Source organism: Triturus cristatus, chromosome 3_1, assembly GCF_964204655.1.
Source record: "Triturus cristatus chromosome 3_1, aTriCri1.1, whole genome shotgun sequence".
In the NCBI taxonomy this organism is placed as follows: domain Eukaryota; kingdom Metazoa; phylum Chordata; class Amphibia; order Caudata; family Salamandridae; genus Triturus; species Triturus cristatus.
Genome location: NC_140583.1, coordinates 1,004,391,700 through 1,004,415,383, shown reverse-complemented (window position 1 = coordinate 1,004,415,383; position 23,684 = coordinate 1,004,391,700). Strand labels below are relative to the sequence as shown.

The following is a 23,684-nucleotide window of genomic DNA, read 5'->3' as shown; positions in this document are numbered from 1 at the left end:
TTGGTCAGTAGAAATCTGAAGTCCTAGTATCAGTGGGTCCCCTAAATATTCAATTTAGGGGCGTTGAGGGGAGTGAGGGGTAGTAGCCAATGGGCAACTTACCGCTGGTGTCACCACACCCTCTAGATAACCACTTCTTTTGGGGAGTGGGCATCATCCTGTCCCAGAATTCCTAATTCATCCACACACAAGATGGAGGAATTTCTAAATTTGAATTCATATCAGGTAGGGTCACCCTACAGGTGTGACCAGCCTGGCAGTGGAACACACCTCCTGCACAGTTAATTTTCCCACCTGTCCTAGCACCAAATGGGCCCTGGTCAAGGGGGTTGGCATCCCCTCACCTCTGAGGGAAGTCAGTTTTGCATACCAAAGGTGGTGGGTTATTTGAAGCTCCCTCACTTTAAATGCTAATTTACCAGGCTTCCTGGAGAAGGCAGTGATAACACCTCTCCCCAGAGTAGGCATTGTTTCTGTCCTCTCAGAGTGGGGCTCTCACATCCTAGGGGGGGGGGTCAAAAACTCGTCTGTGGTGGCAGGCTGGACTGGACCAGTCAGCCAGCACACTCGGTGGCTGGTAGGTTTCAGGGGATACCTTTAAGGTACCCTCTGTGTGCATGTATTAATAAAGCCATCACAAGAATCAGTGTGGGTTCATTAATACGAGGTGTTTGATACCAACCACCATATGTTTCAGCGAAGCCATTATGCAGCTGGGGAACTCATTTTGACCAGTGCCCAGTACATACCTTAAGATGGCTTTCCTGTTTGCTTGTACTGTCAGTAACTGGACTGGCAAGCACAGGAGCGTATCTGCTCATGCAGACATGTCCTCACAGATAATATAATGCACCCTAACTTAGGGCTGTAATGTCTGCTGTAGGGGTGACTTACAAATATTACATGCAGTGTTAGGGGACAGAGCACACAAGTGTGCACCATGTTGTGTTACACTTTTTAGAGCACCTTGTCACGCAGCCTGTAGTGGCTGTCTGTATGCGTTTGAAGCTGGATCCTTTAGAGTGGCACAAGATATGCTGCAGTACTTAGGAACCCCCTTTAGTACCTAGTTGGCAGAATAATGCACTATGGGATTGCTAGAAGCCACATAATTGGAAAACTGCAACAACAAGGTGATGGATGGAATGCTTGAATTAATCTCAGCATCTGGCAATCGGTCGGGCCGCATTCCAATTGTTTTTCGCCCACCAAGCCAAACCTCAGTTTGAACCCAACCATATGCAAATCAGTCTAGACCCTGCTCCGATGGGAAATGTCCAGCCTGAACTGCCAAGCCAGGTCCTCCCTGAACCGGAATACAACCACAACCTAGGACCGGTTTCTCCCTTAGTATGGGCTCTTCAGCCAGGTATAGCTTAATTCCGATGGCACAGTGAACATGGATCCATGTTTTGGCATACCCATTGCAATTAGGGCGTCAACTGCAACAACTACAAGGTGATGGTTGGAGTGCTTGAATTAATCTCACCACTGGCAATCACTCGGGCCACATCCCAATCCACTGTTTTTTGCGAAGCGACCAGGAGACAGAAGTTAACAGCAAGGCCTCACGAAGCGGGGCAGAGATGGGCACTCAGGCCTAAGGTATACGGGGGAAGTTGTTGACCCACAGTAGCTAACTTAGACCTGAGGTGGAGAAAAGAGAGCCTTCTCAGAGATGGCAGGAGTCTGTGTACACGTGCCTCCCCTGGACACCACCCTCTTCTCGGAGCACAGCGGTGAACGGTGACTGCAAACTGGATAGACACCAGAGGCAAATGAGGAGCTCCCAGTTTCCTCAATGGCTCTTCTTTCCGTAAAGCAGCCACCTCCTTTCTGCATGGTAAAGGGGTTAAATACAAATGCGAACACTCTTTTCTACTGATAATTGTGTGGAACAAATAAACTCACATGATTCGCACTCTGGAAGAGGCCCGGCCCATTCTGGGTCTGGGAAATTGCTCTTAGGACTAGGACTCAAAGATTCAGCAACGTGGATTTCTGATACGCCGGATTTCTAGCCATACACCCCTCCAGAAAAAACGCTGACAAACCAACGGCAGATGAGAGCCGCTGAGAACGCACCACATTGCTCCACCAGCTTTAGAGCCACAACGCTGCCCAGTAGCAAGAAATCTAATGACTAACCGGCCACCTATCCCTGCAGACCACCATACAGGGTATCCTTGAAGCTACAACTCCCCCGCTTTAACAACAGGGGACGCATTCCGCAGAAGAGGCTGAGGCCTGCAACAAATCCTTAGAGACCACTGAGCTGGTGTTGGCAGAGAGCCAGCACCTCCATTTAGTAAATGTTTTGCCACAATGCCCAATGACACAGCCTCCATACAAGAGGAAGACTACCATGGTGGAAACGGTCACCGTTCTTACCCCGGCTTGTTATTATCTCCTACAAGGGTACAATCTCCGCGCATTCAGGTCACTTTAGGATCTAGAAAAGACCTGTGCTGCTGCAAGTGCCCACTGCCATGAAACTCCCCCGGCCCTATGGTTAAAATACTGAGCCTAGATGTCAGAGGCCTAAATGCCCTCGGAAAACGCAGAGCGTTCTATGTTCAGAGATTCATATTGTGACATCTGGCTCCTGCGAGACACACACCTTCTTAAGAAAGACTGGGGAAGACTGCGATCTTGTTGATTCGATAAACAATACTTCTCCTTTAGGCCAGGCAAAAGAGCTGGGGTGGTAATTTTACCAGCTTGTGCGTTTCTGGGACAAGCGCTCCAAGCACAAGCGGAGGTGACCGGGTGGCTCCTTTTATTGAGGAGCTCTATGAATAATTACACATTTACACTGGCCATTGTATGCTCCCAATGATCAGCAAGAGTGGCTCATCTTTAAATCACTAGGCCTCATCGGTTCCTCCACAGACACTAACATTTTAGTGGGTGGAGCTTCACTATTGTTCCAAATACATCGCTGGATAGGTCAGTTCAGAGAAGAGTGCAGTCAGGAGCTTTCACACCAGTAGGCCTGCTGTGGTTAAACGACATAGGCCTAATGGATGTTTGGGCCACCCGGAACCCCACCTATGGAGCTATACCATTTTCTCCGTCTCTCATCTGACATATGCTCTGATTGATTACTTCATAACCTCTCCACATCTCCTAGTATCCATCCCTCAAAGGATCATACTCCCATTATGATATCATTCCGAGCACCGGTGCCAGCAGCTCCAATTAGTTCAGGGCAACTCAACAATGAACGTCTAACACACAAATCTACCGAGGAGTAGGTCATGGAGGTGTTCCAACACTTCATTCAAATTAACAACACCCCACATACCCCAATCTCCCTGTTATGGGAATCACTGAAGGCAGTAAACAGGGGGGCTCTACTAGAGATCCCTGCAAGACTTATTAAGGCTAGGAGAAACAAATGTTACGACCTATTAGAACAAACGAGAACCTTGGAGAAGGCACAGAGTGCGAAGACAATCTGCTAGGAAGCAGCTCAAAGTTCTAGATATGGACAGGGCTGAGTTTGCCCTCCCCCACACCAAACAGAAAAAAATAGGCACAGGGCAATAAGGCAGGGAGGCTCCTCACCTAAAGCTTGAGGGCCCAGATCCACGACGGAAGGATCATAGAGATCCTAGCAAGAAATGGCCATAGAACCAACAATATTGCAGATAAAGCACGGGGATTTGAACACTTATATGCTGACCTTTATGCAGCGGAGGGGATGGACCTCCAAGAGGCCAATGCATATCTCTACGCAGCTCACACCACACATTTCCTGGCATGGGAGGAACTCTGTTGGAGGCAGACATTAGCGTAGATGAGTTCCTCTCCGACATTGCCCGGCTCCAACCTGGCTGTAGGGCAGGACAGGTTCATCCTTGGCTTCTACAAGTTACTGACTACCCAAATGGCGGCTTTTCAAACCCACCTTTATAACTTCTTTGGCAAAATGGGCAGTCTCACCGAAACAAGGTAGGAAGCAATGATCACAGTGATCCCTAACCTGGGGAGCATCCCACGTTATGCTTCTCCAACCGAATAATATCCCTCCTAAATTTTACCACCAAGCTCTTCAAAGGCATTCGGACTATTTGCCTCAACCCATACATGCAGGGCCTGATATACCTGGATCAGTCAGGATTCACACAGGAAAGGGGTTGTGGTGACACATAACGAACACTGCATCTAATAGATAAGGCTACCTGCTTTCGAGTTCCAGCTCTTCTCATGTCAATTAGATGTAGAGAAGACATTTGATCACATGCACTGGCCTCTCCTGAAGCAAATACAAGACAGGGTGGGTCTGGGCACATGTTAAAAAACTTGGGTACTGTGCAGCTATTCTAGCCACATAGCCTGGGTGAGAGCCAATGGCCTATCCTTGCAGGGCTTTGCAATAGGTATACCTGCTTTTCCCGCTTCTCTTTGTCCTGTATATGGAGCCACTGGCTGAGCAAATTACAGGCTAACCCACAGATCAAAGCCATCACCATAGGCCGACAGGAGCCCAAAACAGCTCTGTACACAGACAACATAGTGGCAGATCTTGCCCAGCCCCATTACTCTCACCCACTCTCCTACGATAAATGGAAGAGTTTGGCAGAGTATCCGCTTTCAAAGTTAACATTCAGAAATCCCAGGCCCTCAACCGTAGTCTCCCACAGGAAGACAAAGCCCACCAATTCCCCATTCCCTGGGCGACCCACTGGGTACCCTACCTGGGGATATAAATGTATCCTTCCCTGGGAGAAAACAGCGGAAGGTACCTACTCTGTACTGCTGATCACAATCCTCTCAGACTTGCAATCCTGGAAATCGGGAGGCCGCTTGTGTGTGGCAGGATAGCCTCTCTGAAAATGTCCCTCCTTCCCAAAAAACTCTATACAATGCAGACACTCCAACTATAACCAACCACCTGCCACCTAATAGGTAAACTACAGCACATGAGTGACGCTTTTGTTAAGGAAGGTAAGAGAGTGTGCATGGTGAAGACAAGGGTTTATTTATCTGTTGCAGAGAGAGGCTTGGGCATCCCACATCTAAACCACTACTACTTTGCCACTCAACGGCGGTTCATGGTGGAATGGAATAAGCTCCTTATGGTGAAACAATGGTGCTTCATTGACCAAGTCATAGTGGGGATTCACATCTGGAAATTTCCCTGGCTCCCCAAAAAGCACCCACCCCAGAAGTCTGCATATCACCTGTTGTACGAGCAACGGTTGATGCATGGGATAGGGTCATGGTCACTAATGGCTTGTCCATTTATTCCTTTTCCTCATGTCCATCATCGGCAACCCCGCTTTCCCAGCAGCATTATCAAGTCCCAACTTCCATAACTGGCAAGAGGCCAATTGCAAAAAGAACTGTTGATCTCTTCAACCACGCCAACCTCAATGACTTTCCCTGGCTTCAATCTGAATGTGGAGTCCTGGCAGAGGAACACTGCTGTTGCATCACCACCAAGCATTAGGTCACCCAATCCGCGATATGATCCCAATCCAGCAGACAACTTACGGAATTTGAGGAATGGTTGATCACTAGAAAAGATGATAAGGGCATACTCTCTGACATCTACCAGTTCAAAATTTGATAATTTTACAAGTTCACAATTTGACAAAATGTGGGGCCCATTCCTCCAATTTTTGGCACAAGTCTTTTGTGAACTTCTTGTCCTCTTTAACTCAGAGTTTTACAGCTTAGAGGGCAGGAGGTCAAGCTGGGCCACCATGACAAAGACTGATCACAGTGGGTAAGACACATTATAGGACCCAGCCCGCTGACACCGAATATGTTGCAATGGAGCTAACTTTTGCGAGGACGTACACAATCCATGGGTGAAAATCCCCAATATCCTATGCCTTACCCCCCTCCCCTCCCACATCCTTCCCCTGTTCTACTATTATAATGCGCCACCGGCCTTTGGATGTAGGTGAGAGTATTTGTTATCGGATCAAATGAATAAACAGCATTTGCAATGCAATAGGTCTCACATTTATGAGAGTTTGAGCAATGGGCATTGTAATGACAATGCCTTTTATTTATGTGTTGTTTTTAAAACAGATAAAAGCCATTGTCATTTACAATGCCAATAACTTAAATTCTCGCAAATGCGAGACCTATTGCATTGAAAATGTGTTCATGCTGTAAAAATTATTAAAAAGTGTTATGAGAGAGCGTGTCCTGCCTCCAACAGCAGGCAGGACAAAGCTATTTGAGAAAATAGTGCTCGAAAGCTGTAATTAAAGCCTAATGAGTAACAACACTAGTAAAAGAAGGTGTCGCCATGGGAGGTTACAAAATGAGACAAGGTGGTACTAAGGAGGGACTACTAAGCCTATTGACCAATGAACAGCCACAGTTTACAGTGGACAATGACACAAGCCAATGAAAAATATGGACAGAGAGTTGGCGGGGCTCCAAGTCCCTACCTGAACACAGCATGCCTCGCAGAGCAGCGCATGCACTGCCCAGGCTCGACCTAAAAAGATTTGAACCACAAAAGTGCCAGGAAAGCTGTTACATGGAGTGCACTCGGTAACAAGACTGATGCAATGGGGCATCTTCTTCTGGCAAGGCTAATACCTCAGCTTAAACACGCATGTTCGGACAAGACAGCAAGCATAGGAGGGATTTCAATTGGGTCTCACTCCCCCAAAGCAGCACGTCGCCAAAGAATGTATTTTGGATTTGTTAATACAATTGTTTATCGGTTTCAAGAGCCTAGACAAACTGTAGAGTGCGCTATATTGGTGCAGTAATTATCATTATTTATTACTTTGTGAGGCGCACAGATGGTAAATTTTAAATATGCAACCTGAATAATTAAGACCGAGTCTAGCATCAAAGTTTATTTTAGTAAACGTTTTAAAGACTGATTTTGCTTTTACATCACTGTACACCAGAAGAGCTAAGTGACGGGTAAGGTGGTAGAAGTCTTTTAAAGACTGTAGGTCTGGTGTGGAAGTATGAGATGGGATGCACAGCATCCTTTTTAACAGTCAAGAAAATGCAACATATGAGGGATCAGATTTCGGTCACCAAGACAAGAGTTCAACAACATGGCTATGATAAATTACGTTATGAAGGCATTTATAAGACTTACCTTGAGAAAGGTAATTTGAAATTTCCTCAGAAGTAATTGGTTGTTCCGAATAACAGACTACTATTTCGCCCTTCTTGCATGGACCCAGTTCACAAAAAATCTACTTGCAGGCTGCTGTGTGACATATGTACGTCTTTTGCCAAAAAGAAGTGCAAAGGGCTTTTTGCAATAGCATTTATTCGCTATAGATTTGGGCTCCCTGCACAACTGTTCACAACACATGAATAAGAGAATATATATGAGGATATTTGACAACTCACCCACATTTAGAGGGTAGAACCAGTTTTTTTAAATTTCTATTCACTTCACCTGGCAAACCAAGTGCATCAAAAGACTTTTATGACGTCACCCACTTTTCAAATCTACTTAACCCCCCAAAAAGCATTTATTTACCATTGAGCTTAATGGGATCACCCTTTTTAATATGTCAGTTCACTCACATTTAAGAAGTAAAGGGCTGACGTATGTCGGAGGGATAAACGTTTTGCTAACATCTTAAAGATTATAAACCTGGAACTGTAGTATATTGAAATATTAATACATTTGAACTAAACTTATTATAAACACAAGCGTTTGTTGGTAAGGAAGGCACAATGTTCTCGCTCAGCTGTGGAAGTTAAGAAGGCGACGGAGAGGAAGGGCATGCAAACGTGTTCTGAACAGATTTCCAGGGCCCTGTGTGCGAGACTCTAGATCAGATGTGCCCCGCATTAGGTAGACTGCTTGCCGTTCCCTAGGCCACTGACTGCGAGCTACGGTTAAGAGGGGCCTACAGAGTAGCGTTGCTATGTGGCCCAACTACTGTCTAGCTCAGAGAGGCAGGGGCACAATACCTTGACACATCTACCCTCCGTATGATATACTATGTAGTAAACAGTGATCAGTATATTTGCAGTAAACTGCAATATATATATATAGCTGAAAAAAATATTTGCATTACCAGCCAGTACGCGTAAGGTTTACTGATTTGCTGTATCGAGTCAGCTATATGCAGAGGGAACGAGGCAATGCGATACCGCACTTAACAACCAAATAAGTTGAGGAAGTTATTATTCTGTATGTGGTGCACCGAACCAGGAGTACAACCCCTCTCTACTCCAATTTGAAAACGACTCTCAAAACAAAATTTATCACTAGTGGTCCAGCACTCACAATATTGTAAACAATATGTCCAGTTAGTGAGAGTTCGGCATATGTTCACCAATGATTTGTACTTGCTGTATCAAGTGTTTCTCACCCAGTTCAAAGGTAAAGTCAGGCCCCAGTAGACTAACGCAAAATAATGCCCCAATCCCCACTGAGTCTCCCATATTTCTCAGCAATTCATTGGCCTAGGGCTGAAAGGGTCACTCCATCCGCCCCCCCATGCCCCCACGCCGAAGGGTCACCTTTACCGTGCTGCCGGGGCTATAGGGGCCTGCGTTATGCTCCTGATTTAAGTGTCCGAGAGAATTTTATAGGTAGCAAGTATAAACGGCTAGGTCTTGCTTAGCAGGGACCAACTATCACAGTGTAACATAGTAACCCTACATTATAACGCAGAGATGCGCGCCAAGAGACAAGAAGCTACCATGTATATCACCCGGTGCCTGAGAAACATGAAGTCCCAACTAGCCATTGCAGAGGACACGATTCAATGCAGTCTGTCGCTGATTTGAGGTCTAATGCTAACTGAAAATACAGTGAAAACCATCAGCTGCATTTCTGCACAATATGCATTTGATACACGGGATTCTGTGACCCTTGAATAACTGCCACTCTCCAATTTATCACCAGAAGTCTCTACCAGATTGGAGTGGCTGTGAGTGGAGTAGAGTGGAGAAAAGTGGCATGGAGAGGCGTACAGGTAGTTGCATAGAGCATCGCAGAGTGGAGTAGTGTCATAGAATCGCATAGAGTAATGTAGAGTGGAGTGGCATAGCGTGGAGTACAGCGTCACAGTGGAGTATCATGGAGTGTAGCATTGCAGAGTGGAGTGTCAGAGTGGACTAGAGTGTAGTGGTGTAAAGTACAGTGGTGCAGAGTATATTGGCGTAGAGTGCATTGGTTTTGATAAAAATTGTGTTGAGCCCATTCACGTAGTGTAGTGATGAAGAGTGGTGCAGAGTGCAATTGCCTAGAGTGGTGTGGTGGAAAATGGCGTAGCATGGCGTAGAGTGCTACATAGTAGAGTGGAATGATACAAAGCAGAGTGGAGTCATGCAGAGTAGAGTGCAGAGGTGTAGAATGGAGGAGAGTGGAGTGGTGCACAACAGATTAGAGTGGAGGTATGCAAAGTAGAGTGGCATAGAGTGCAGTGGTGCAGAGTTCAGTAGCGCAGAGTAGTGTCAGAGCACAGTAGCAAAGAGTGCAGTGACGTAGAGTGCAGTGGTGCAGTGCATTGCAGCAGCATGGAGTGGTGCAGAGTAGAGTGCAGTGGTGCAGAGGAGAGTGTTAAGAGTTCAGTGTTCGAGAGTTGTTTCGTAGAGTGTAGTGTTGTGTAGAATGTAGGAGTGTGTAGAATGTAGTGGTGTGTAGAATGTAGTGGTGTGTAGAATGTAGTGGTGTGTAGAGTGTAGTGGTGTGTAGAGTGTAGTGGTGTGTAGAGTGTAGTGGTGTGTAGAGTGTAGTGGTGTGTAGAGTGTAGTGGTGTGTAGAGTGTAGTGGTGTGTAGAGTGTAGTGGTGTGTAGAGTGTAGTGGTGTGTAGAGTGTAGTGGTCCAGAGTGTAGTGGTCCAGAGTGTAGTGGTCCAGAGTGTAGTGGTGCAGAGTGTAGTGGTGCAGAGTGTAGTGGTGCAGAGTGTAGTGGTGCAGAGTGTAGTGGTGCAGAGTGTAGTGGTGCAGAGTGTAGTGGTGCAGAGTGTAGTGGTGCAGAGTGTAGTGGTGCAGAGTGTAGTGGTGCAGAGTGTAGTGGTGCAGAGTGTAGTGGTGCAGAGTGTAGTGGTGCAGAGTGTAGTGGTGCAGAGTGTAGTGGTGCAGAGTGTAGTGGTGCAGAGTGTAGTGGTGCAGAGTGTAGTGGTGCAGAGTGTAGTGGTGCAGAGTGTAGTGGTGCAGAGTGTAGTGGTGCAGAGTGTAGTGGTGCAGAGTGTAGTGGTGCAGAGTGTAATGGTGCAGAGTGTAGTGGTGCAGAGTGTAGTGGTGCAGAGTGTAGTGGTGCAGAGTGTAGTGGTGCAGAGTGTAGTGGTGCAGAGTGTAGTGGTGCAGAGTGTAGTGGTGCAGAGTGTAGTGGTGCAGAGTGTAGTGGTGCAGAGTGTAGTGGTGCAGAGTGGAGTAGACTGCATTAGTGAAGAGTGCAGTTGCGTAGAGTGGTGAAGTGTAAAGTGACAGTACAATGGGGTAGAGTGGCGTAGAGTGTTGTAGAGTATAGCGGCGTACAGTGCAGTGTAGAATGGAGCAGTGTGTAGAGTGTAAGGGGTGCAGAGTGCGTTGGTGTAGAGTGCAGCGGAGTGGAGTGGGGTAGAGCAGGTAGATTGGAGTAGCACAGGGAGGAATGGCATAACGGGGAATGGTTCAGAGTTGAATACAGTGGCATAGATTGCAGTGGTGTAGATTAGATTGGCTTAGAGTGGACTGGTGTAGGGTGAAGCAGCAAAACGTGCAGTGGTGCATAGCAGAGTAGTATGGGGTAGGGGCATTGGCAAAGTAGAGTGGTGTAGAGTAAAGAGGCATCGAGAGAAGTAGCGTGCAGTGATGCAAAGTGGAGAAGTGTACAGTGGAGTAGTATGTTGAGGAGTGGTTACATTTGCACAGACACAGTTTTACTAATAAACGTATACAGCACACAAATGATAATACATGGAAATATCATCACCTAGTGTATTGATGTGTATAGAGCGTATTAAAATATTTTTCATCACATTTCAGAATTACCCGCCAAAAATGCTCCATTTGTGTTTACCATATTCTGAAATATCTGCACAGTTCATTTACTGACATTTAAATTGTGTTTTGTGCAAGATTAAAAAAATAACATTGTACAGCACAACCCGAGTTGCCAGCATGATTGCCACACAATTCCTCTCATTTTGAAGTAAAAGAAAGAAAAGAAAACACCAAGCTACCTGGAACAAAGAGCCTGACATCTGACCTCTGGCTTTGAATACATAACAAATGTGACTAGATAAAAACAAGTTTTAAAAGACTGCTTACAGAAATTCAGCACTGAAGAAAGAATACAGTAAATAGGGTTTGGGAATGGGAAGATACGAACTCAAGCTGGACAGATGAAAACAAAGTCAGCAAATAGAAAGTAAGCAAATTTGATTTCCAAACCACAAAGCCAGTGGTAAGTAAGGGGGGGAATGCATTCCCAGGAAAGCTAACCGAATGTCCTCAAGATGTCGTTAGCAAACCAGACTGCTGGGATCTCTAGTAAACTTCGACCTATGTAAAGGTGAGACCTTAAGTGCAATTATAAGACTAGAACCCTGATAATGGGACAGCAACATAGCATATGCATGCAGCAACAGAACACTGCCCCCCCCCCCCTTTTCCTTTTGGAGGAAATGCAATATTGAGAGCACAAAACAACACTCACCAAAGATTTCCCCTCCGCTTGCGTACTCCGTAACCAAGTAGATCACCCGCTCGGTCTCCATAACCTGGAAGTAAAAGTAAGTGTGATGAGTGCATTCAGACTGAGAGGCTTCCTGCTGCACTTCATAACCATAGCGCCAACAATGCACACACTGCTTGATATATTTAATATCTGTCCGTGCTGCTTTCTTTCAGCGCACACCATAGTTTCCGAGTACGGGGGTGAATGCTGAAAAAATGTCTGCGAAAACAACCAGCTATTTGACCTTGAACAAGTTCAGGGTGGGGGGAGCCGCGGGGGCGGCATCAGTCACTGAATTGGGGACCAGTGCAACAAAAACCCATGACGTCAGCAGTTGTGCAGGTGTTATCTATATGACAACGTGGGGGTTACAGCTTTTTGAAGATGGGGGTTAAAGGGGGACACGTCAAATAGGGTGCTGCCATTATATGCATGATTAGCAGACAGTGGAGTGATCTGCGGCATTTTTTCAGCAGCTGGCCTATGCCCATGCATGATTTACCTACCGAGCTTGGCTGACGCCAACAACTCCGACACCCTAAGACATGCATGAATGAAATGCTGCAAACAGTTCATGTGACGCCCAGGCCCTCACCCTACCCTCCGGCGACAACATTACAGAGTCATTACCCTCTTTCGAAGCCTCTAGGTGAATTCCTCCACAGCACTCGCCTAGCAGCCGGGCTGGTTCCGCCGTGACCTGGAAGGACCTCAGCCACTGCATGACTGGTCTCGTGCCAGACTTCAAGGAAAGCTCCCAGAGTGTGTGTGAAGATAGCGCCGTTCCCGACACATGCAGATCTGTTATCAACCCTGGCACCCTGTGGGCTGGTGAGGCGAGGAACTTGTCACTAATCTATTATTTACAACCAGGGCTTCGGAATACAGCACCCAACAGAAATATTTCACGGTACACCACAACACGAGAGAGCAAAACCTAAAGACAAAGGTTGTGAAGGGAACAGTAGAGATCACCTATCTAAGCACGCAACGAAATATCAGTGTAGGCCCCTCTCTTTCTTTCATTTAATTAAGTTTCTGTTGAACAAGTTACTTACCTTCAGTAATGTCTAATCTCTGTAGGGACTATCTAGAAGCAGATTCCTTACCTTTGAATATCCCAAGCCTTCAGACTAGATCCAGAAGATAGTTGAGCAGCATCCCTGTGCTCTGGTAGGTGGTGTCCTTCGGTACCGCGCCGGAAATGAGGTACGCAGTACCTCAGCATGCACACCTCAGTTACTTTCGCGACTTTCCACGCCAGGAGCGCAGAGCCACGATGAGAACGGACCACTGGTGTGGAAAATATTAAGGCCCTTAAAAGGTTGTCCTTTACACCTGATCTGGTTCCCCAAGTGGGGAGGATGGGAGGGTGGGTAAGGAATTTGTGCGAAAATAGAGTATTTGACAGATAAGGCGTTACTAAAGGTAAGGAATTTGTTCATCTGATATAGACTTCTAGATACAGATTATGAATAGATATCCAAGCAATACCCTTCGGACTTGGCTCAGCAAACGTGATTAAACCAAGAAGGCCTGCAGGACCGAACAAGCGAAGTTGCTTTCCCTCCGGATCTGACTGTCCAGACAGTAATGTTTTATGAACGTGTGCAGTGATGCCCACATTGCTGCCTGTCAGATGTCTAAGAGGAGACTAACGCAATGGTCGCAGCTTTGGCTCTCGTACTTTGCGCCTTCAAGCCCACAGAGGGCTGATTCTTGGCCAATGCATAGCAGATCTTAATCCACTGGACAATCCATCATGAGGTGGCTTTTCTGTTCAGCTTTCTCTTTATTTGCTTACATATGGCCCACGAAGAGTTGATAGTCTACCCGGGACTCTCTAGTGCAATTAAGATAGAACAACAACGTTCTTTTTGGATCCAGGCGGTGGAGTCTCTTGTTCTTTGGAGGGATCACGTGGAGCAAAGAAAGAAGACAGCGTGATGCTCCGGCCTGCATAGAATGGAGTGGCAATCATTGGCAGCAAGGAGGCATGCGAACCAGCTTGTCTGGGTAAAAGGTGGTACAGGGAGCATGCAGAGCAAGTGCTTGCAGTTCGCTGACCCGCCTGGCCGGTTTGGTCACTAAAAAGGCTTTTTTGATGGTCAATAGCCTAAGTGGGCAATTGCTCAGAGTATCAAATGGTGCACACACGAGAAAGGCGAGGACCAAGTTGGGATCCCACTGAGGCATGATGAAGGGCATAGGTGGAGCATATGTTGCAAGCCTTTAAGGAACCTCTGCCACAACAGGTGACTTAAAAGAAAAGGCTGGTCCGGCAGGAGCAGAAATGGCAGGAACGTAACCCGTAACTGTGCCCAAAGCAGTGCCCTGATGGCCCAAAGACAATGCAAACAAGATAACTCGCAAGAGAGGTGCAGATAGGGGCAGTGGGGGGGGTCAACACAGTGGGAAGCACATCATGAAACAAATTTCTCCAAGCACCAGGCGTATACCGATTTAGTGGAGGAATGCTTGGAAGCCAGTATAACATCACAGACTGTAAGAGAAAGGTCGAAAGCTGTCAGCTGTCACCACACAATCTCCACACATGCAGGTGGAAGGTGCGAAGATCCTCCTGAAGAGGCGGCCAGACTGGAGGACCTATGGTCATGCTCAACAACATGGAATATCAGATTTTCCATGCACAATCCAGAGACACAAAAATTACTTGGGTCCAGTCATTCCTGATCGTCTTGAGAGCTCTGGGCAGGAGTGGAATTGGCATTAAGGCGTACACAAGACCGGAGCTCCACTCGAGAAGAAAAGAGTCTCCATGCAAAGCCACCTTGGAAACTCCAGCACGCACAAATACTGAAATTGCGCGTTTCCGGCTTTGGTGATTTGGTGAACAGATCTAACCAGGGCTCTCTCCCCTGCTGAAAGAGACCTTGCACCACCTCTGGATGAAGACGCCATTCGCGAACAACTAGGCATCATCGGCTGAGTTTGTCCACTCTGGCATTTAGAGAGCCCGCCAGATGCTGCACCACCAGGTAAATGACCTAACGTTTCAGCCATGTCCAAAGTTGCAGAGCTTCTTGACAAAGCGCCCACTACCTCATCCCACCCTTTTTGTTGCAGTACCAAATGGCGGAGGTGTTGTGCGTGAACACCTGCACCAGTCTTCCCTTGATCGAAGTAAGAAAACGTTTAATGCCAAGTGAATGGCCCGAAGCTCCAACAGGACTATGTGAACCTCGGATTCTGCCGGAGACCAGAGTCCCCTAATCTCCACCTCTTCCAGATGGCCACCCCAGCCCAGATGTGACGCATCGGTCACTACAGTCAACTTTGGTTGGAGAAGGCCGAGGGGGTCTGCCACTGAACCAATCATGGTTAGTTAGCCACCACTGCAGGTCTTTTCCATATCCTGCTGTAATCTGAACTATGTCGGGGAGATTTCCCTGATGCTGTGTCCACTGGGTCTTCAGGTCCCACTCTAGATATAAGAGGGCATGAGGCCCAACAGCCTCAGAGTCAGTCTCACCCAAATCCAGGATCGAGGCTGAAACATCTACATCATAGCCTGAATACCCACCCTGGACTTGCCGGTCTAGAAGATAGGCCCGGAACTGCAGAGTGTCCAGAACTGCTCAGATGAAAGTGAGCATCAGAGAGGGAGTTGTGTGGGACTTCGGCATGTTGATAGTGAACCCCAGATAGTGTAGGAGGTCTGCCACAATCTGGAAGTGGCTGAACACTGCCTAGGGCAAGCACACTTTCAACAGACAGTCATCAAGGTAGGGAAAGACTGAAATCCCCAATCTCCTCAGATGAGCTGCGACCACCGGCATCACCCTGGTGAACACCCGAGGGGAGCTGGCAAGGCCGAAAGGTAGCACAGCAAACTGAAAGTGCTTGTGGTCCACTGTGAACCGCAGATAGAGTCTGTGGGTTGATAGCATGGGAATATGGAAATAAGTGTCCTACAAGTCCAATGCTACCATTCAGTCTCCAGGACTTAGGGCAGACAAAACTTGAGGGAGTGTGCACTTTTTCTTTCTTCAAGAAGAGGTAAAGAAGGTGCAGATCTAAATTAGGACGAAGCCCTCTGTCCTTTTTGGCACCAGAAATTAGCAGGAATAGCAACCATGACCTGTTTTTGATGCAGGCGCCCTCATTATGGCTCCCTTGGCCAGGAAAGCCTGTCCTTCTAGATGGAGCAAGGAGATACAGTCCTCTGTAAGTCGACCGTAAGTGGGTGGCATGGGTGAAGGAAGTGTCACAAAGCACTCGGACACCAAAATGTTGGGAAGCCTGTTGGTCATAGTGGCTGGAAGTGTATGGGCACAGTTGGAGACTCCTTCAGTGGACACAAAAGAGACGTAAGGCAGATTGAGGTTGAGAAGGACACATACACAAGCCCAAGGACCTGGCTGTAGTCCTGCTGTATTTGAAGTATTTCACTGCTGAATCCGCCTCATCTCCAAAGAGACGAGAGCCATCAAAGGGCATGTCTATGAGGGAAGTCAGTTTCTCATACCAGTTGTCCTCCTCAATTGGGTCTCCTCCCTAAGAGTCCATAGACACCCGCCCCCCCCCCGTCCCAGTAGAGGTCCCTCCTGCACCTATGAGGCCCGCAGGCATTCCAGATGGGCCAAGCCACCCAAATTAAGACTCATAAAATTCCTTCAGCTGGGCAGGGGCTCCTTCGGCTCAGGGAAAATCTGGGAAACATGCAGCGGACTCAGGTTCAGGTGCCATTGACTCGCAGGACCTAGAGTGCCGATGCTACCCAGTGTCGTCTGATGACGAGGGGAAGTTGAAGTGTGTTTGGACAATTTCGACTTCTTGTGCTTGTGGGACTTCCCCGACTTCCCCAATGACTTTGTGTGCGACGAGGAACATCAGGAGGGGTTCCGCAAACAGGACCTCGAGCGTGGAGTGTCGAGGAGCTTGAGAGATTGCTCCCTCAACACTTTTGGGTGGATGGCGCTGCTGTTCTCACACACCTTGTTGTGTCACGGCTCCAGGCACCACAAACACTAAGGTGGGATCCGTGACCTACATTTGCCTATTACAGGCCCCACATGGTTTAAAAACAGCCAGTTTCTTGGCGACATCCTCACACTAGGAGATTAAATCTCACAAAAAAAGGTCAACAAAAAGTAAAAAAAGGCCAGTCAAAAAATTTCTGAGGAGTAGCTCAACCGAGAACAGCACTATCTAGCATGGAATGGAAAGAATCGGCGTGACATGCCGAGATGGAGTCATATGGGTGCCACGCGTCACTTCTGGCGCGCATGACACAGATGCGGAACCGAACAACGTCACCTACCAGAATGCAGGGGTACTGCTCGAAAATCTTCAGGATCCAGTCTGAAGCATGGGGATATTCAAAAGTAAGGAATCTGTAGTTTGATCTCTATCAGGTTACAGTTTACCTTTGATCTAGAGTATAGGACAACTATTTATTTGTATGCCTTCTTCTTACACACCCTGACAACTGGAAACCTCAGAATATCCTTATTAGGGCCTGTTGATAATAGGTCTGGCTTGGAAGCTGAAATACCATTCCATTTGTAACCTAGACCAGTTCCTAAGCTTTAACTTTAAGAAGAAGGGTAATCTGCCCTTCTCTGGTTTGGTTGCTCATCAAAACTTTAAACCCACCACCCCTGGTGCTTGAAGTTTTACACTTGTGCTCACCTCCTAGAACCTGAATGATGCACCCTACAGGCTAATAGCAGAGAGAAGTAGGTTTAAACATAACTATGTGGACTTCACTGGAACAACATAGATCTTGATGATGGGCTTTACCCATTATACCTCCCAAGTTGGAATCAACATGGAAAGTTCCTCCTGTGCTCTAAACTGCATGCCTGCTGAAGGGCTTGTCTGTGACCCAGAAGCATCAGAGACAAAAGCAGACTGACTGCCTACTCCAACATTCATACACCATCACTCCCCAGTGTGCAGTATTGCTGTCCCGATCACAATGGAGGACTATCACACACAACCGGGGTTACTACTTCGTTTATCACCTGCCACCATAATACTGGCCACCTTGCATTCAACAGTGTCCCAACATTTGCTCCTCCTTAGCTTACTGCTCAAAATGGCCTTCAAGATGGCTGTCCTTGCTTTCTAACCAGGGTAGTTATAGCTGGAAATGATAATTTCTTTCATATTCTTCTCTGGCAACCCCAAAGCAGGAGGGTCTGCCTTTCAGCCTGGGACTGACACCCCACATTTCCCCACACTGACGTTTGGACATATAGCCTCAATTTCTGCTGATCTCAGTCCCAGAGAAGTGGGATCTAGAAAGTTAGTGGTCCTCAGATGAGCATTACTTACTCAACTCGGATCCAGAGTACTCTACAGCCTCAGATCCATTAAGCATGAGTGGGGAGCTCAGTGGCCTTCAGAAGGAATGCAATCTTTAGTATGCAGTAAACCAGATCTAACAACGTTATTATTCTACAGCAGTCGTTTTTTAACTTGCGGTTCGGGAACCTTAAAGGGACGCAAACCCTACTCACAGGGCTGCAACTGCTTATCAAATTAAATATTAACGGATTCATAAAGTGTATATAAATAAACAAGCAAAATTGAAATTGGAAATTCTAAAACTTTTTGTAGATGAGAAGGAATTTGAAACTTGAGGCAAAAAATGAAGTTGGTATCCTGAGACTGATTTGTGGAACACTGCAAGCGCATCAAACAGAATATGGTATGAATGATGGGTTGCCTTAAATGAATTTAAAAAAGATCCAACATTACCATTAAAAAGATTTCTGTATATTTGTTTGTGAATTAAACAAAATATTTCCTCCGTCGGGGATTGTTTTGTGGTTGAAGCCATTGGAATTGCTTAGGCCGGGATCCTCAACCTCCAGTAATGACCCAGTAGGTGTCGCGGACACCGAATAATTATTCAGTGGGGGTCCCCGGATTCGAGTAATGATAAAGTGAGGGTCCACAGAATGCTAATAACCACTGTTCTAGAGCTTTGGACTGCTTTCTAGGTATAAAGGCAATTCTTTCACTGATGCATGCAGGACCGTGCAAGTCCACATCAACAATACTACAGCACATGTTCATTCCCTTTCTCCAGTGATTAAGTAAGATAGTCATTCTACAAATGAGCTCTCCTTAAGTGGACGTAGAAAACACCAGCGCAGACAATCTCTGTGAACTGAGCTCTTCTTACCACACCTGAGCTATTAATAATAATCAAGTGAGAGTTAAGCGTGAGTGACATTTCTGTTCCAAAGTTGGGGGGGGAGGGGACCAACAGTGGTGTGGTTCATCTCCAATGAGAATTTAGTTTGCCATTCATTCACCTCTTGGACTAACAAGAATCTTGGTTTCACATAGATGCAATTCTGGTTGACAAGATGAGACAGTTTCTTGATGCCCGTCCCCAAGTTACCTTTATTCCCAATATTTTGCTAAACTGTTCAAGGAGAGTGCACTGCTCAATAATTTACACGGCTCTCAGGAATAGGTTCAATAGTGTTTGGTTTTCAAACATCCTATGGTTCACTCTTGCTAATTTTTTACCCTTAATGACTTGGTTTGCACACCGAGTCACTGAGGAGTTTGCAAGGAAAGCAAAGGGGGCGTACTTTTATGCACAGACCTGAGAGAACTTCATAAGGCAGTAGCAGTAGACCACTACCCCTTGCCGGATGTAACGGAAATGTTATGTAGTCTAGATGGAGCGAGGGTTTGCTCCTCGCTAGATTCGACACCCGCATACCATAAGATTACCTTACATTCTTCGTATCAGGATCGCACTGCATTCATAACCCCATTTCTTACGTTTAAAATCTGCGTATGCAGTTTGCCTTGATTTCAGTGGCAGAGGTATTTCAAGGAACCATGGAACAAGTGTTAGGTGGCGTCAATGGAGTAAAAACATATCAAGATGATGTTCTAGTAAATGGTAAGACACATAGCAAGTGTTAAAAAGGCTCAGTACAAGCGGCTTAAGATTAAAACTTGAGAAGTCTAAGTTCAGGGTGACAAATTGATTATCTAGGACATGTAGTTACAGGCTAGGGAATTTGACCCAAACGGATTTGCTAAAAGGCGATTTTGAACCTGCCACAGCCTTACAATATGGAAGAATTGGTGACATATTTAGGGACAGCTAAGTACTACAGCAAGTTTGTCCCTAACTGTGCAGGATGGTGTGGTAACATGAGGAAGCTACTAAAAAAGGGGGAAGAGTTTAAGTCAGAGGCATGTGAGGGTTAGCTTCAAGGAGTAAAGGAGAACTCAGAGGGTCTCTCATCTGTGCAGTTTAGAACCAGGAGCCAAAACCATCTTAAGAACTGATGCAAGTGCCGAGGGTCTTAGAGTGGTGTTAGAGCAGGTGAATGGAGAGGAGGTGAACACAACTATGTTTATCTCAAGAGGGTTGCATGGAGCTGAGATTAATTACTCAGTCGTTGAAAAGGAGGCGTTAGCTGTCTACTGGGTGGCCAAAAAACTCAGGAAGTTTGTGTGGGGTAGTATGTTTGAGGTGAAGACTGAACACAAACCTTTAGTAGAGATTTTTGGCAGTAAAGGGGGCTGATGCAGTATCCAACAGGATAAGAAGATAGGTAGTGACGTTGCAGGAATTCGAGTTTGCAGTGTCATATTTGCCAGGTGTGATGAATACAGTGGTGGATTGGTGTTCGAGTTTACATGTGACGCACAACAAGAGTGAAGAATACGAGGCAGGCAAAGATGAATTTGGGGAGAAGAACAAAAAAGGATGCGTCTAGAATTCAATGATATTGTGTAAGAGGAAGAATGGAGGCAAGTGCAAGAGAAGGATGGGGATTTACAGGTTGTAAAGAACAAAGTGAAGGTAGGGTGGTCATTAAAACATAAGGACAGTAGTACTCTCAAAGAATATTAGAACGTCAAGAATGAGCTCCTAGTAGAAGATGGATTGATCATGAGGGGCAGTAGACTAGTACCGCTGTTGAGTCTCAGGAGTGAACAGATTGAGTGTGTGCATGAGGGTCATCATGGAATCTGTAAAACTAAATAGAGGGCATGAGAAAGTTAGTGGTGGCCAGGCATGGATCTCATGATCGAAAGAGCAGTGAGAGAGTGCATAGAATGTAAGCAAAGTGACAAAATATTTAAGTGTAGGACTCAACCCATGGTGGTCAGAGACAGAGCATATGGTCCATGGGTTGAAGTGGCCCTACACATAATTGGACCTTAAAGATTTCTAGTACAGACAAATATATAATTACTTGCAAGGACATGTATTCCCGGGGGCCGTAAATTAAAGTGGTAAACTCGGAAGACACCAATGTAGACATAGACTTCTTGGAGGAAGTTTTTGGAATAGAGAAATTTCCTGTATCTCTTTTGACAGACAATGGAGTACAACTAATATCCAAGTCTATGGAGACATGCTTGTGGGAGAGAGGTATAAAACATAAGAAATCTTGGTACATCACCCAGAAGCAAACGGAATGAGTAAGAGCTTTAACAAAGTTGTTAAAGAAAGCATTCAACACTCTTTGGTCAACAAACTTCATTGGATGAAAGAACTCAAAACTAAAGTGTACATGTTCAGGATGACCCCACACTCCTCAACCAGTGTTACCCGTGGTTCTTGTTCCAGAGGGGAGAGCTCCAAACATTAGAGTAGGTCCCTCATGGGTGAATAAGTTGAAAGTACTGGGAGGAAGTTGTAGATCTAAAACCAAAGAGAGTTGGGAGAACAGAGAAACTGAATTGATAAAGAAAAAGGAAGGTATATTTTGATTGGAAAATGGCTGTAAAAAAACATAGGTGTGCATTGGAGATTGGGTTAAAATAAAGAATCTAAGCATAGGCAGATTGACTGACAAGTTTAGTCAGCCCATGAAAGTCAAAGTTATCAAGAATGCGATCAAGACCAGCGATCATCACATTTGGAATTTGGGACGGATAGCAGTGTAGAGAGATTGCAAGGGATGCGATACGGTCACAAATACTACAGGGATTGTGCCTCTCATGGAAAAGAAGAGTGGGGGCTGGGTAAAAAAAAAAAAAAGTTTTTTTTAAAGATTATATGTAATTGCCTGCATTAGTGTGACTTACACACTAATTTGTATTGTGATTCAGTGCACTTTCTAGTTAATATTTGTACTTTTGTGCACTTTTCAATTTTGTAAGATGGAATTTATAATACGTATTTATGTATTTAAATTACTGTTCATTTTTGTTAGGCTGTTGGGGTATTGGAAGGGAGGTGTGTAGTATCCTTGGCATGCGCCTGTAGTGACAGCGGATTATCCGGTACTGGAAAAGCAGCAGACTTGCTAAGTGATTGGAATGTATTAGTTTGAACTCTGAGGGTTGAGCATTCATATTGAACTGGTTTGCTGGTGGGTTGCTGATGGGTGAGGCTGCTGTTGTACAGCACTTAATAAACCCTTTTGGATCATGGTTTACGTGTGAAGACTCACTTTTACAGACTCTTAAAGGAGGCTAGACCAGTAAGCCAAGATGATCACTTCTGTAGGTAAACGGAAGGTATCTCATTGGCAAGGCTCAACCTCCGAGAGTACAGCCACAGTGTATGAGGATTTGGGAGGAGGACTTGCCCACCTTGCTTGGAAAGCAGTACCGCCCTGTGTGAGAGGTAGAGGGTTCTGAATGCTGAGCTCCAACAGATCGATGCACCATATCCTCCTCAGCTGATCCAGGTATCAGATGACTCGATCCTCCCACACCTCCTACATGACTCTTAACAAAAGTGAGACTCACAGAAACAAGTAAAACGGACCGTGAAACAAACTATTCTGAAGGTATCCCTCAAGGATCCATTCCGTTAGAGGGAAAGGGAGGGGGATGTCCGGTTGAATATACAGCACAAAATCAAGTACACTTTCTGTACAAGGCCATGGCGAACAGATCTGCACATGGATGTCCCAACCTGGTGAAGATCAGGGTCCATTCCTTCGAGGTGGCACACCCACTCATGGATCGCTCAGAAGAGAGGACTCAGAACATCATCACTTACATTGTGGTATTCTGCAGGGTGGGCCCTAACAGGGCAAAATGCCATGTTGTAGAGCCCCTCACTATAGCCATTTAGCCTCTCAATACTGAGTCCTAGACTCTTCACTGCCCTACATGTTGATGTAATAGTTGCCCGAAAGAACCTGAATGGTGCACTGTGAGATGGAATGAAGGAAGGCTTCAGGGCATGATGGACAACCAGCAGTTCCAGCACATTTCTATGTAGTCAACAGTCCAACATGGACCACAGGCCCATCGTGATGAGGCATCCATGACCACAGTAGCCCATGACAGCAGAGTACTGAAGGGATTACCCAAAAAGAGATTGGCGAGTGTACATTTACCAGTGCAGATCCAGGAAAATAGAGTTGTAAATCTGTACTGGAGAAAAGAGAACCCCCTGATGCTGGAATCACTATTTCCACCACTTTAGGGTCTGCATACAGCACTAACAGGATGAATGAGGCGCTTATGACTAATCTGTCCAAGACTTGTAGAACTTGAATTGGTGTCTGAGTCAAAAACATCGCAATAGCCCAAATGTTTTTTCTCCTCCTCTGGGGAGGAAAAGCCTTCATACATGTAAGGTTCAACACTAAACATATGAAGGTCAATCTCTACATGGTGAAGAGGTGGGCTTCTACGGGTTGTTGGTAATGTCCATTTATGCAGAAGGGCATAGTACAATGAAGATGTTCTGCAGCAAGTGCAAGGGACCCAGCCTTCACCAGCCAGTCCAAGTATGGAAATACACAGACTGCAGATGTCAGTAACAAAATAACCAGCATCTTGGTATACACTTGCAGTCTGGTTGTCTGACCAAATGATAGGACTGAAACCGATAGTGATAACCAAACAATACTTCAGATAGTGCCTGAGAGAAAGTAGGGCTGGGAAATTAAAGTATACAGCATGGAGGTCCAGGCACTGTTGCCCAATAACTGGGTCACGAACAGCATTCCAAATGAACCGTTCAAGAGGCAGAGGTCCATGATGAGTCTCAGTCATCTATCCTGCTTGGCATACAATTAAGTGAAGGAAGTGAAATCCGGTGTCTCTTGCCTACGAGAGCACAACTGTGGTGTCT

The 23,684-nt window shown here is 46.0% G+C and overlaps 1 protein-coding gene across 3 annotated transcripts in view; it reads right to left on the bottom strand.

Moving 5' to 3' along the window:
• The window catches only part of SIK3 (SIK family kinase 3), a 632,054-nt gene that overhangs the window by 374,707 nt on the left and 233,663 nt on the right, over window positions 1-23,684 (bottom strand). For all 3 annotated transcript variants that reach the window (XM_085645705.1, XM_085645704.1, XM_085645703.1), the window contains exon 3: window positions 11,606-11,669. In XM_085645705.1, the coding sequence (XP_085501831.1) occupies window positions 11,606-11,669 (64 nt within the window). The remainder of the gene's footprint in view (window positions 1-11,605; window positions 11,670-23,684) is intronic.